The following is a 16,118-nucleotide window of genomic DNA, read 5'->3' as shown; positions in this document are numbered from 1 at the left end:
CGCCGATTCATTGACAAGAATTATTCTAAAGAGGAGAGATGCCACTAATTCTGAAAGCTACGGAGAGAGGCAGAGGAAGAGAATGTCATCTTAGCTGCCTTAATCAGGCATGATTTCAGGGAAAGGGAAAAAAAAAAAAAAACTCTTGTGTCATTTCCCAGGACTTGTTAGGGAGCCAGACACTCTGAATCTCGCATTTGCCCTGACAGTGAAGAATAACAATAAGCTGAATCTGAATACATACATAAAGAATGTTTGGGAACGTTCCGCCTTGTAATACCAGGGTGGCAAAATCGGAATGTTGATCCACAGCTGCGGCATGGCCTGCTACCCCCCGAAGCCCCCCGCCACCACCCCAGGAGACCTCATTTGCAGGGAGCACTGGGGATTGAGTTGTGCCAGCAGCACACCGATCTCCAACTACGAAGCCTGTAGCATCCCTGTAACTGTCAGGGTGCAGATTGACAAGCCCTGAATGGAACCTGGGCAGTCCCAGAAAGGCAAAGCCCAGTGGATAGCAGGAGGGGCTGCTCAACATTGGTCACCAGCAGGGAAAGTCCAAGCCATGTCCTTGATTTTTATTTCTCTCCAAAGACTTATCTAAAAGATATGGCGGCCCTTCCCCACCCAGGGTGTGCCTCTGAGTTCTCAAAGGTAAAGGAGAAAGGCCCACAAAAGATGGAGTGGGGCTTTCTCAGAGGACCAAAATATATACATAATTCAAAATTATACTCAGAAACTTCCCCAGAAAGTTGGAGACGGGCACGTAGCTCATTTATGCATTGATCAGTCTCCATTGGTAGAAGTTCCAGCTGGGAGATTTCTCCAAGGTCTCCTGCTTGTGTAAGACTGTTCCTGAGCCCTGGAGGGATCACACAGGATGTCTTCCCTCTGTCGGGTGTTTGGCTTTTTTAAAAAAATGAACAAACAAACAAAGAAACCTTCTCTAGGTCTGAGGTGCTCTGTGCATCCCTGAGGAGACCATGAAGGTTATAGAAGGTAGAGGCCGAGGATTTTCCAGTAAGGAATAAACTATTGGACAGATAATGGTGCAGAAGGGCCTCGTTTTACACAATAGAAGCACTACTGAAAAAAAAAAAACTATTACTTTTACCAAATATTATACTTCTGCTATGTGCATGGCATATTGTTTAGGATCCTCTTTTCAATATGCAAGTGAAACTTTCTACTTAAAAGAAGACAGTTGTAGATCTTTTGGGGAAGCAATTATTTTGTAAGTATGGTCCCTGTCACATAGTAAACACTTCAGTGCTTCTTCTTGCTGCTTAATTCTGAATTCTCACATGTTGGATTTGCTTTAAAGTGGGGCTCACTATTAAGACAACAAGCATATTATCTGAACTTTGCAGACTAAAAAATATTGTTATGCTTTTAAGGGCCCCTTAGAATGGGTAGATGATGCTTTATCTCTCATTCTCTAAATGAAGAAATGGAATCAGAAAGAGGTGACTTGGACAATGGCATATGACCAGAACTTCCAGAGCAATTTCTTTTAATAATATCATATTTGAAAGCCAATGAAATCAAGGAATAGACTAGATGATAATAAAAAATTTAGCATCTGGCAAATAACCTTTCAAGATATTATTTGATATGATTTCAAGATATGATTAAAATTATATCAGAAACTTTTTTGTGTGTGACAGGTAGGTCATGGATCAGTGGATAGAGAGCTAGGCTTGGAGATAGAAGGTCTTGGTTTCAAATTTAGCCGTAGATACGGCAGAAAGAAAGAAAGAAAGAAAGAAAGAAAGAAAGAAAGAAAGAAAGAAAGAAAGAAAGAAAAGAAGGAAGGAAGAAAGGAAGGAAGGAAGGAAGGAAGGAAGGAAGGAAGGAAGGAAGGAAGGAAGGAAGAAAAATTTTTTCTTTCATGAACTCATAGATGGAAAAATCCTCAGACCATTAATACAGACCTCAACTTTTCCTTTAGAATGCAAATGATGAACTGTACTGGAGCCAGACTATTATCATGGTTGCTCAACTGTTACCCACAGTCACTCTGACATAATATTGATCCATAAAAACTCAAGAACAATATTTTTAATAGATATCACCACACTAAATTCTCATCATCTTTAAGCTTTGGTCAACAACAAAAAAAAAAAAAAAAAGGAAAAAACTCTTCTGAAATATAGAAAGACCTAAGGCAATGATTTAAAATAAAGTAGGAACAAGATGAATTACATACCATTCCCTTCATCATCACAGACTCTTTTTTTTTTTTTAAACCCTTACCTTCCATCTAAGAATCAATACTGGGTATTGGTTCTAAGGCAGAAGAGTGGTAAGGGCTAGGCAATGGGGGTTAAGTGGCTTGTCCAGGGTCACACAGCTAGGAAGTGTCTGAGGTCATATTTGAACCCAGCACCTCCCATTTCTGGGCCTGACTTTCAATCCACTGAGTCACACAGCTGCCCCCCATCACTAACTCTTGAGTTGTACTGAGTGGGCTTTTCCGTGAATCTATAGAAGATATATTCATATACCAATACTTTAAATCAACTACAAAAGCAGTTATTTAATTTGCCTCTCTAATTGTCCATAAAAATTTAAATATAAAAGAATAATGGTGAGAAAGTGATCATTTCTATCCAAATTCCATCAGGTAAGGTGAAAAAGATGCTTTTTTCTATAATAATAATGACTGACATTTATATTTTTCATGAGTGGCATAAGAATAATTTTTAATTTTTCATTGCCATGATGCTTTGAATGCCTAGTTGTGGGGGAAAAAAACCACATGAAAAACATATTTTTAACATTTCATTTTTTTAATTGACTTTTTTATTTTAGGGGCAATTAAACTTAGGCTTGGAATACATTATTTTATTTAATCCTTGTAACAACTATGAGATAGGTACCAAAAATACTGTTAGCCCCATCTTTTAGATGAGGAAAAGTGAGAGCTCAAGTGACCACTTATGTGAGATCACAAAGCTCTTAAGTATCACAGGTGATAAATTCCTATAGAGGCATCTCCTTACTCTAAGTCCAGTGGTCTTTCTGCTATTTTACACTGCCTCCCTCCTTGCCTTCCAGTCACAGAATGTCAGCTGATACCTGACACAATTTCTAATCTTTTAGATTAATGCTGTCTAAAAAAATAATAAATCATGCTTTCATAGACAGTTTACTAAATGATGTATTTATTACAGCTTTTGTGAGATAGATAATGCAATTCTTAATGTGCCCATTTTATGGAAGTATAAGAAACTCAGATCCCAGGACATATGGTGACTCATGCAAGGTCACAGGTGTGATTATAAAAAAGTCAGAAAAAGAACTTGCGTCTTCTGATTCCCAGTCCATTGATCTTTCCATTGCATTATTCTTTTCTCCCAGCTAGCTTCCTTCATCATCTCTGACCACCAGGCTTGCTCTAAAATGTCTAATGATTGGGGACTCACTGACTTCCAAGGCAACACAGTCTATCATTGGACAGCTCTTCTTACTGGATAGGTGAAATTTGTCCCCTTTTACATGCTCCACCCAGTTCTTCTAACAAAATGTTTTCTTTCTCTTCCCCAAGACAGCCCTTCAAATATTTGATGGATGAAAGTTAATCTTTCCTTAGTCCACTTAAGTATCTCAAAGAGTGTCATAAAATTATCCCTCAGATCTCAAAACTAAATGAATGTTAATTTGCTTTGGTTTAATAAAGTCTGGGCAATATGTAGCATAAACTAAATCTAGCTCCACAAACAAAAATGGGAATAGATGTAAATGGCAAGAAAAATATGCAAATCTATTTTGTAACTTTTACCATAAGGTGAGGGAGAGGTCTGAATAAAAGAAAGACACAGGTGGATCAAAGTGAGTTTCAGTTCTGAGTAGATTCTAATTATACCAATCTGGTTGTTAGTCAGGTAACACCTGGTCCTGCCAAAATCCGAATAAGGTCTCACAGCGCAAAAACAGCTTTCCATCTTGGAGCCCAGCCTGACCCAGAGGAAGGTCCAGAACCAGAAAGTAGGGCATTGGCCTGGGTAGATGTATGGGAGGCTCTACAGAACTCTCAGTAATGATCACTGGATCCAGAAAGTCAAGGGACCCTTGGTCAAAGCTGAACTTTGACTTTAAACCTGTGTGACAGTCAGCAAATCATTCAATCTTGCTCCGGCTAAGTTCTTCATCTATAAAATAATTAGACTTCTTTTGGACACCCAAAAAGACATTTTTATTATAGTTTTCAAACACAGAAGTTTTTAAAAAACCGACCATGCTTCAAATTGTTTTCATGGATCCCTTAGTTTTCAAAGGCTTTGTGCCTATTATATACTAATGCCTCAGTTTCTTTATATAATTATGCATAATTATATATAAATATATAATACTATAATTTATATAATATTGCCTCAGTTTCTTTATTTCTAAATTGAGATTCTAAATTCTAAAATGAAAAAGTTGGTCTAGAAAATCTCTAAAGGCTCTTCCCAGGGTTTTCTGTAACCTAGGAGTCATCCTTGACTCCTCAGTGTCCCCCCACCCCTCCCCATTTCCAATATGTTGCCAAGACCTATTGATTTTTACAGAAGTATTCTCCACAGCCTTGACATTGCTATGAATTACCTTGTAGTCTCCTAATTCCATGATGTCCTTATTGTGTTTTTATGTCTATTCTCCAGGTCTACCCCTAAAATTAAGATACTTTTATGAGTTTCTAACTCAAAAACATCAGTATATTTTTCCAGTAACTTATACCTCATTTTTTTAAATATATTGATCCATGATGTTTAAAAACAAATTCACAATAAGGAAGAAAACAACAAAGTAATGCTATAAGAAAGTGGCATTTAGCAAATAACAGTGAAGCAAATATGCAAATTGGGAACAAAGACAATAGCACTGTCAATTTGCACAGTGACAAGCAACTAACTAGAATTTAGAGTTACAATTAGTCTCATCGAATGCAGTGTCAGTTAATAAACATTTATTAAACACCTACTATATGCCAGACAGTGTAGTGAGAACTGAAATGTAATCTGTTGAATCTCAGCTTTCAAATATAAATTCATATAAGAATTGCATAAATTTAGTCCAATGGAGACAACTCTTTGTGTATGACCAGAAACCTAAATACTAAGCAAAAAAAATCAAGAATAGAAACAAATTTAGACTGCAAAATTTCAAGGGGAAAGGAACAAAAGTATACTGTATTTTGAAGAGAAAGCAAATTGTATGTTAAAAAACTCAACAGACAAAAATTCTTCCTAAGAGCAGAAAGACTGTTGAGCTAAAAATCATTTCCAAATACAAAGCACCCAAGAATTGAAACAGCACAGAGAACACAGAGTATTAAAAGTAAAAAATAAAATGTTCAGAATCGGAGCATCTACATGCTTCTAGAAATCATGCTGGAAAATCCAGCTTAAAAATTCAAGAAAGAGTTTTCAAATTACTAGAGAAAACAAATTCTTTTAAAATTTTGTTGTTTGTTTTTAAATCCCTAGACAAGTTCCCACTTTGGACAGTGGAGTTGGTATCTTTCTTTCTTTCTTTTTTTCTTTCTTCCTTCCTTCCTTCCTTCCTTCCTTCCTTCCTTCCTTCCTTCCTTTCTTTCTTTCTTTCTTTTTAAAAAAATTTTTTTTAATTTTTTTCTCGTGGTTACATGATTCTCGTTGTCTCCCTCCCGAGGTGGTATGTTTCTAATAGTGTGTTCTGGAAAAGGAAAGGATGGTAAGCGTGGAAGGACCAGCTACCACCCTTTCTGGACTGGACCCCACTCTTTGCCCCTGGGGAGGGGCAAAAATGTTTTCTTCCCAGTATCCCTTTCAAATATTACTTGCCCTCTAGTTACAGCCTTCAAGCACTATCCTTGTGGGGAGAGGCTTCCTTTAAACCTGCGGGGGGGAAGAGCCAAAGAAATCAGAGGGAACTGAAGGAGGGAATCAAACTCGGCTCCGTTTCCTTTCTTCCATCATGACTGCTAGAAGCAGGCTCATTAGTTTTAATTATTGGTCCAGATTCACTTAGCATTTCTCTGCTTTTGGAAAGTTATAAAATATGAATAAATAAAATCTCTTATTCATTGCAAACTCCCAACAGAGAAAAGTCCAGAAATGGAAAGAGAATCTCTTTCTCTCTGTCTCTGTCTGTCTCTTTCTCTCTCTGTCTGTCTCTCTGGAACACCAGAAATTTTTAAGAACAGTTTGCATCATTGAAATAGTTTCCCTGTGTATCTTTAGAATTTCATTCTCCCATCTCCTTCCTTCCTGGGCTGACTTTCTTTATAACACTGCAAGACTCGGTATTTCTCTCCAGATTACCAGGCAAGACTAGTGGACATGCCCAGATTAATGATAAATTCAATGTTCAGAGAAGAAGCAAGGGAAACAGCATGGTACCCTGAGAGCAAAGATGAATTGGGAGGCTGAGGATCTGGGTTTGAGAGGTGGTTTTGCTGCTTTTTCTCTTAGAGAAATGGCTCCATCTCTCTGGACCTCAGTTTCCTCATATTTCAAATTCAAATAGCATTAGATGACCCTTAAAGTCCCTTCAGCTTGAGTAAAGAGGGGATCCTGAAGGACAGAAATGAAAGCCCTCACCAATTATTGGAATAGCCCTCCTCTTGTAATTTGTGTCTTCAGCCTCTCCCTTTTTCAAGCTATCCTTTATAGCACATGTGTATATCTTTAAGTGGAGCCCTTATTCATGTAAAAGGCAGCTAGAAGGTGCAGTGTGTAGGGCACTAGATCTAGAGTCAAGAAGACCTGAGTTCAAATTTGACCTTAGCTATTAGCTGTGTGACCCTGGGCACAACACTTCATCCCATTTCCCTCAGTTTCCTCATCTGTAAAATAAACTGGAAAAGGAAACAGCAAACCACTCCAGTATCTTCGCCAAGAAAATCCCCAAATGGGGTCACGAAGAGTCAGACATGATTGAAATGACTGAGTAATAACAATTTATTCGTGAACTATGTCTAATCTATATTTTAGAGATTATCTCAGTAGTTCTATTCTGGAGTTGGGTCATTATTTCCAGAGAGTTCAAGAAAAGCCTGACTCCTTTCTTCGGAGAAATAGGATCTGTGGCAATCTAGAACAGGGTACTTTGTTGGGAGGCTACCTTAGCTCTTGTCTTTAAATAATCTCTTTTTTTTCTTTTCTTTGAAAATATTTACTTTTGTTATTGTGCCACCTTCATTTCCAAATATATGCCTTGCATTTCCCCTTCCTCTATTCAATGAATTTGTGACAAAGAACTTAAAAAAAGAAGGGGAAAAAGCAATTCAGAAAAACTAACACACTGTGCCACACCTACAGTCCCTCCATCTCTCCAGAGACGGGAGATAGATTCATTTTATCTTTTCTTCTCCAAGGCCAGTCTTGGTCAGTATATCTTTTTGTTGTTTTTCCATTTGTATTTAGATAGTCATCATATATAATGTATTTCTGTTTCTGCTTACTCCACTCTCCATTCATTCATTCAAAAGTCTTGAGTTAATTTCTACAGAATATTTTACTGTGCATCTCTGCACTTCCTCAAAAATCTGTGTGTGTGTGTGTGTGTGTGTGTGTGTGTGTGTGTTAGTTGTGTAGCAAAAAAGAATCCAAACCACTCTCTTTGTCCTTATAAATCCGTGGGCTCCTTGTTCCTCATTTCCTATCTTCTGTAGGCTTGTTGATTTTCTTGCACTGCTTGTCACATTATTTTTCTGAATGTTTATGTCAGGGTTTGGGAGGCCAGAGGTAGGCGAGGTGGGGAGAGGTATTGGTTCTTGGAATCACTCCTCTGCTTTTCCCCGTGTTTTGAATATTTGCTACATGTTTGCTGTTTTCTCATCACCTGGTATCTACTCTAGTGACCAGGATTTCATAAAAATAATTATAAACGGTTCAGTAGGTACATTAGTCATTTCTCTTAATTCCCTAAGCTGGATACTTATCAGCTAGAGTAGCTGCTTTCTTGGATATACATGGTTCCCAAATGTTATAATCACTATGCCTAAACTTCATCAAGAGCTACTTTCAGCAGGTCCTTTCTATTTCCAAATTCCTCAAATTTCTTTCCTTGTCAAAAATGATTTTTTATAAAGTAAAAATGTTGTGGGAATGGTATTAAAGAATGGATTCTGGAGGGATACAGCTGAGTTTTGGTCCCATGCTGGTTTTTAAGTAGTCCTGGACCCTTCCCTTTCCTATTCTGCTCTTGATTTTCCGAATCTATAAAATAAAGACTCAGTAATACAGTCAAGCAGTCCAAGACCACTGGACTTGGTGCTAGCAGAGAACTGCATTCAAATCTTTCTTCACTTACTACCTGTTTGAGCATGGGCAAGATACTTAGACTTTATGAGCTCTGCTTTCCTCATCTGTAAGATAGGTATAATAGTATATGCTCAACTTAACTCATGGGGCTGTTGCAAACCTCAACTGATATGTTATAAATAAATAACTTTTTAAACTTTGGAAGTAAACCAGAGTGAGGATGAGATGATCAGAAGGGCTACTTCTACAATTAATAATCCATGATTTTAGGGTCCCTCTTGACTCGGATGTTTGACTTTAAGATTCCTCCTGTCTAAGAGACGTACCGGAGCCAGCTTGAACTAGCTGTCTACAACTGATTGTTAAATTTTCACTGTGCATTTGCAATTTGAAAATCAGGAAAACTACAAATAACAGCTCTCTGTATTGTTTTATTCATTGTTGAGCCTTAAGAAAGTGATGAAAAAAATGCCAATAATAGAGATTAAACTTAATAGTGTCTAGAGTATATACTTTTTTTTTGAGAGCTGCTTGTTAAACATTTACCAGCACACTGTTGCTTCTAGCTCTCAGATTCTGTGACTAAAAGGACTCTCTGAGAAATATATATAATAAAGAAAACAAGGACACACAAATATACACGAGCATAGTCAGAAGAGTTAGATGCTCCTCAATCTTGTCCTAGGTCATGATTTTATTTGAGAAGTTAGCTCTGGGGGAGAAAGGGAATGAGGTTTTTCATTGGCCTCATCAGCGACACATTCACTTGTTTTGAATTATGGCATTGGGAGTGAGGAGGGACTGTTTCTTCACTGTACTTGTTAGAAATCACAGAATTCCAAGGTTGGAAGAGATCTCAGCAGCCATTCTATTCAACCCATACATGAAAGGAATCCCCACTATACTATGACCCAGCAGCAATAACTACAAAGAGCTTTTCCCTGACAACAAGTCTAAATTTGCCTTTTTATCACTTCCACTTATTGCTCCTGGTTGTCCTCTGGGGTCAAACAAATCAATCCTTTCTCCGTTGGATGTTGTTGTGGTTGTTCAGTCATGTCAGACTTTTTCTGACCCCATTCAGAGTTTTCTTGGCAGAGAGACTAGAGTAGTTTGCCATTTCCTTCTCCAGCTATTTTACAGATGAGAAGATGTAGATAAAGAAGGTTAAATTACTTGCCCAGGGTCACATAGCTAGTAAGTGTCTGAGACCAGATTTGACCTCAGGAAGATAACTCCAGGCTTGCCACCCCAGCTGCATCTTCTCCATGGGATGCTCAAGGAGCCAAGCAAGTTGTTGAGGTATTTGAAGGCTTCTACATGTAAAATGCTTTCAAATTCTTGAACGACTTGCCTAGTTCCCTGAATCTTCTCTAAGCTAAACATCAACATTTTCTCTAACCAGTTCTCAAAGTTATTCATCATCTTGGCTACCCTCCTCTGGACACTGCCAAGCTCATCAGTGTCCTTCTTAAACTGTGGTGCCCAGTATTGAAAATAGTACTCCAGAAAGGATCCAGCATGGTAGAAGACAATGAGGCTTTGACCTCCTTCTTCCTGGAGAATTCCTCTCTTAATGCAGCCTTTTTTTAGCTGCTGCTGCTGACTGATGGTCAGCTAACAGTCCACTAAAACTGCCAGATAATTTTCAGAACTTAGCCTAATCATACTTCCTCCATCTTAAACTAGTGAGGCTGAGTTTTGGTACTCGGGAATAAGAAAGGAAAGGGAAAAGAAGCATTTATTAATCATCTACTATGTGCCAAGCATTGCACTTCACAAATATTATCTCATTTGAGTCAGATGCTATTATGATCCCTCATTTACAGTTGAGGAATATTGAGGCAGAGGTTAAGTGACTTGCCCAGGATTCCACAGCTAATATATGAGGCTAGACTTGAACCAGGGTCTTTCTGACTCCAAGCCCAGCAACTCTATTCACTGTACCACCTATATGCCTCACTGAGTAAGACATTACATTTATCCTGGTTGAAGTTCATCTTAATTCTTCAGTCTAATGCTTTTGATTGTCAAGAACTTTTAGAATTCTGATGGACATGTAATATGTTAGTTGTTACTCTAAGTCCTGCATTTTCTGGATGAGCATGCCTTTATCCTTTTAACCAATACCTTTATCCAAGTCATTGCAAAAATGTTAAACAACACTGAGCCAAGCATTAATCTTTAGAAACGTACTGCCATGTGCCCAGCCATCCAACAAATTCCGAACCTCTAATTGTATTTGCCATCTTTTTCTTCTACTTTATAAAAAAATTGCTAAAAATCTTGATATATTATAATCCTAGCACTCCCCTTATCTATTAGTTTAATATTCTGCCAAAATAGCTAATGAGATTACTCTGGAATGAGTTGATCTTAATAAAGTCATCCTGGCACTTTGTGAGTACCATGTGTTCTTATAAGTTCACTAGCCATCTTTTTCATTATCTTTTCTAGAATTTTCCCAGGAATCAAAGTCAAACTCATTGGACTATAGTTTACATGATCTGTTCTCTTCCTGAAAAGTAGAATAGCACTGGCTCTTCTCCAATCTTATGGCTCTTCCCTCATTTTCCAGTGTTTCCCATATTTTTGATGGTTCTGTAATCAGTTCTTACAGGACTCCAGGAATGAGGGCAACTGGGCCAGATGACTTGGACAATTTGTCCAGGGCATCTTTTAATATCTTCCACTTTATGATGGGCATCATCTCCCTGATAATCATTTTTCTTCTGGCACTTCTAGTACAAAAGTTCTTTTCCTTGCTGGAGAAAACAGAAAAAAATAAAATTAGGCAACTTTTTCTTCTCTCTCTTTTGTTAGTTATTGTTATCCCAATCACTGTAAGTATTAAAGTTCCTATTAATCTTTAAACTTCTTTTTCCTTCAGCAAAGTTTAAAAACTCCTTTTAGCAACAGTCTAGCATTTATAGGCTAGAACAACTAAGTGGTACAATAATTAGAGTGCCAGGTCTCTTTTACATGTGAGGAAATTGAGGCAGATAGAAGTGAAATGGCATGCCCACTCCTCTTCCTGAGTTCCAATCTGGTCTCAGACACTTACATGTCTGGGCAAGTCACTTAACCACATTTGCCTCAGTTTCCTCATCTTTCCAATGATATGGAGAAGGAAATGGCAAGCCTCTCTGGTATCTTTTCCAAGAAAACCCCAAATGTGGTCACCAAGAGTCAGGCATGACTGAAATGATTGAACAATAACAATAACAAACATTTCTATGGAGTTTTGAGATTTGTAAAGTGCTTTGTAAGCATTATGTCATCAATAACCCTGGGAGAAAAGGGCTATTATTACTATGCCTAGTTCACATACAAGGAAACCAAGAGGAGAGGTTAAACCACTTGCCCATGCTCATACAGCTAGGCAATATCTGAGGCAAGAGAGGAACTCAGGTTTTCCCAACTCCACTGTACCATCTGGCTGTCTCTTTCTGTTGTCCACAATTTCCCTCATTAGCCTCAGTTTCTTCTGAGCTCCAGTAATCCATATATTATTTTTATAGGATCATGCCATGTTCTTATTATTCATCCTGTTACCTATACTCTATTCTATCTTTTACACATTTCTTTTTAAAACTCGAACTTGACTGGTGAGTTCACTGTGTACACACATCAGTCTTTTCAGACAAATTGGTTTTTTTCTTCTCATCATTGAAATTGTTTCCCTTTGTGTCTTTAGAATTTCATTCTCCCATCTCCCATCCTTCCTGGGCTGACTTTCTTTGTAACACTGCAAGACTAGGTATTTCCCTCCAGAATCCTTTGAAAATTGCCTTCCTAAAATTCAGGGTGCGTATCAGACTATTTCTAGTTTTCCTTTACTCTATCACAAACTCTAGGAGCGGGTAGTTATTGCCTCCCTGCTTACCCCCTCCAGCTCAGTTACCAACATTTATTTATCCCCTGGCATATTCCTCACATTAGGGAGAATCAGATTCAGAATAGAAATTTCTCTTGCTGATTCCTCTACCATTTAAAGGATGAAATTATTGGTCAACAACTCCACTACATCTTCACCATTGCACCATCTTCTTATTGATTTCATCGACATCAATTTGCTTCACTTTCTAATCATTCCACTTTCATTTTCTTTCTTATCTTGCTCTGTCTTGCCAACTACCCTCTCCTTTGAACTCACAGGACTATAGTAAAAGAGATTAATCTCAGCAATATATTGTAACATATAGCCTCTGAAATCCCTTCCAACTCTGAGATTCTGAGATTATGAGGTAGTCCAGTCTTTCTTGGATGATGAAATCCATACTCAAAAAAGTAAAATTATTTGCCCTTGGTCACACAGATATATATTGTGGCTAGTAGTTGAATAGAAGTCTGCCAACTCCAGCTCCCTTCCTGAGGAATATATCCCCTGATCTTCAGAATTCTGCCAAGTGCAGGCCCTACAAATCTTTCTTCCAGGGCACATTTGTAGCATTCTCAGCTCTTGGGACAATCTTTATAGTCAAGTTCTCTCAGTCTCGATTAGGAATAACACGTTTCTAACAGTAATGTTTCTAGGTGATGGTGGATCAGGCAAGAAGGAGTAAAACCCCCCACTGTAATACAAAAGTAGATTCCTGGGGAGAGTAGATAGACAGATAAAATCAATTCTGAAGTCTCTGGCTGTTCCAGGGGTATCCACTGAATGCATAATTGGGCCCTCTGTAATCATCATTTTGAAGCTGCTCCGGACACCAGGGCACCAACTCTCTAGTTTTCCTTACAAAAGTAAAAAAAGTTAGAATTGCCAAAATTCTGTGAATGTTGCTTAAATGCATCATCTGTATAAATGACTGAAGATGGGGAAGGAGATTGAAGAGGTATTTATTCTTCATTGGAAGTATGTAAAAGTAGCATACACTTGAGACTCAAGGGTCAGGCCCTGATCGCTGACATGGCAGACTGGGGTCAATGGCAGGGCCCCTTCTTTATGGCTCATATCCCAGCCTAGCATTTTCCCAAGGACTTCAGAATCTGACTGGCTTGGCTTCTTCACAAAACGCCCTCAGTTCCCTTACAAGAATTTGCAGTCATGTTATCCATAATAATGATAATGATGATGATGATGATGATGATGATGATGATTAAAATAGCATGTGGCATATATATATTACTTTAATATTTACAAAATGCTTTTTGGATATTATGTCATTTGACTCTCATAAGAAACCTGGAAGGTAGATGCTATTAGTACAGGTTCAGCCCTCCTCCTGGGCCTCTGGTCATTCAGCACAGTCCCAGTGGCCGGTTCCAGGGTATCTCCTGCTTCGCTGTCCTGGGATCTTCACTCCACTTGGCACCAGCTAACCAAAGCTCCCTCATTCCAGTCCATACCTTCCCTCATCTCCATCCTCTTTGGGTCCAGCTGTCCATCTGCTCTTTGGGTACCTCCATCACTTGGAGTCAGAAAATCTGGGTGGCTCTGAGCCTTGCTAGCCTGGGGTGGGGTGGATGTGGGAAGTAGATTGTAGGGGGGGAGTGAATTTGGGTTAGTCACTTAAACTCATTTAGCCCCAGTTTCCCTAGTATTAAATGGGAGATAATGATAACAAATAATAACAACATTTACTTCATAGGGTTGTCATGAGCACCCAAAGAGAGAATATATTCAAAGAGCTTGAAAAATCTTAAAGTGTGATTAGTGTTATCTACTATTGAGTGTCTTGGCTCTCTCTCATGGTATCCCCAGCTGCTCTGCTCTGGCCCTGGCCTCCTTCTTACATGGTCACCCAGGGAGAGGAAAACCAGTTAATGGGTAAAAATAGGGCTGTAAACACTCACATTGTATGCATATGCACATATATAATATATAGGCTGTTGTATTCATGCTATGCACTATACATACTACCCATACTCAGTGCATGTATACATATGCAAGTGGTCATTTTATCAGCATATATATGGCTATGTAGATTTACACACACACACACACACACACACAGAGTGTCCACAGAATAGAATGTAAATACACATGCATTTATATATCTATAAATCTATATCATGCCTATGTACAACATATAACATAACCACACATGTGTGTTCCATACTTCATATATCCATAAATGAAAGTATATACATCCACATCACATACAAAGATACATTATATAGCTATACGCATGATATGTGGATGTATATAGTATAATATAGAATGTATGCATATTTGTGTATGCAAATATTATATATTACACAACCATGCAAACATATTAATATGTATACACCATATATTAATATGCATGTCTATTATATTGTATATATGCTACATAAATATATTGATAGGTGTATCTATTATATATTATATAGTATATTAATATATTAGCATTATACATTATATATTATATATTTTACACATACTATACAAATATGTTAATATGTATAATATGTACATTTTAATACATTAATATATGTACTATATTAATGTATTAACATGTATACATTATATACTATATTATATACTATATTGATGTATTAACATGTATACATTATATACTATTTGTTGATATACATGTCTATTATATATTGTACACATACTATATAAATATGTTAATATGTGTCTATTATATATTATATACACTACAAAATATGTTAATATGTGTCTATTATAGAATTATGTATACTGTATTAATATATTAACATGTATGTATTATATGTTGAGACACATGTATATTATATTGCACAATACCACATAAATATGTTAATATGTGTCTATTATATATTATACACTACCAAAGCATGTTAATATGTGTCTATTATATGCAATACACACTATATTAATATCAACACACATACACCATGTGTTGTGTGTTGGCATACATGTCTATTATATGTTGTGCACATACTAAATAACCATATTAACATGTGTCGGTTATAGTACATGCACTATCAAGATATGTTAACATGCGTGTCTATTATGTAATAGATACTATATTAATATATTAACATGCATGCATTATGTGTTGCTATACATGTCTATTATATAGTGTACATATGCTACATAAATATTTTAATTTGTGTCTATTATATATTGTATATATACTATCAAAATATGTTCATATATGTGTCTATTATATATTGATATACTATAGAAATATATTATTTGTATATTATATAGACACATTAATATGTCATATATACTACATAAATATATTAATACATGTGTCTATTATATATTACACATATACTACCAAAATATGTTAATATATGTGTCTATTCTATATCACATGTACTATATAAATATATTATTAGTATATCATATATTACATAGACACATATTAATGTGTCTATTATATATGCTATATATTCATATGTGTCTATTATATATTATATACCATATTAATATATTATTATATATTTAGTATATATGCCATGTACTATATTAATGTATATCTATTATAAATTGTACATATACTATATAAATATATTAATATGTGTCTATTATGTATACTACATAAATATATTAATATGTCTAGTATATATTGTAGATATACTACCAAAATATGTTAATGTGTGTATATTATATATTACATATACTGCATAAATATATTATTTGTATGTGTCAATTATATGCTATATAAAGTATTAATATATCTATTATATATATTATAGGTTTGAAGTACACCATGCTGACCTTCCACCTTTATTCAAGTTTTCTATCTTCTTCATTTGGGGTTGAGGTTGGCTTGCTCATACCCAGCCAGTACTCTCTTTTCAGGTTAACAGAGCTCCTTGAGAGAACTGCCAAGTGACTACAAATCACCTTCAAGGTATTAGAAGTAGCCCTGGGTATGAGGCAAATACATGTCAGTGCTCATAACCGTAGCTCCTAAGCCCCTACCAGTGTGCTTCCAATTTACACAAGTTGGTCACAATAAC

General features: G+C 36.7%; 1 protein-coding gene across 1 annotated transcript in view; it reads left to right on the top strand.

The window, feature by feature from the left end:
* Positions 1-319: 319 nt before the first annotated feature.
* BCL11B (BAF chromatin remodeling complex subunit BCL11B) overlaps positions 320-16,118 on the top strand; it is a 169,496-nt gene continuing 153,697 nt past the window's right edge. The window contains exon 1 of the mRNA XM_044659901.1: positions 320-442. Coding sequence (XP_044515836.1) covers positions 320-442 — 123 coding nt within the window. The remainder of the gene's footprint in view (positions 443-16,118) is intronic.

Source organism: Gracilinanus agilis, chromosome 2 (genome assembly GCF_016433145.1).
Source record: "Gracilinanus agilis isolate LMUSP501 chromosome 2, AgileGrace, whole genome shotgun sequence".
NCBI classification, from domain to species: domain Eukaryota; kingdom Metazoa; phylum Chordata; class Mammalia; order Didelphimorphia; family Didelphidae; genus Gracilinanus; species Gracilinanus agilis.
Note: the sequence above shows the minus strand (reverse complement) of the source record. Positions and strands in the feature narration are given on the sequence as shown.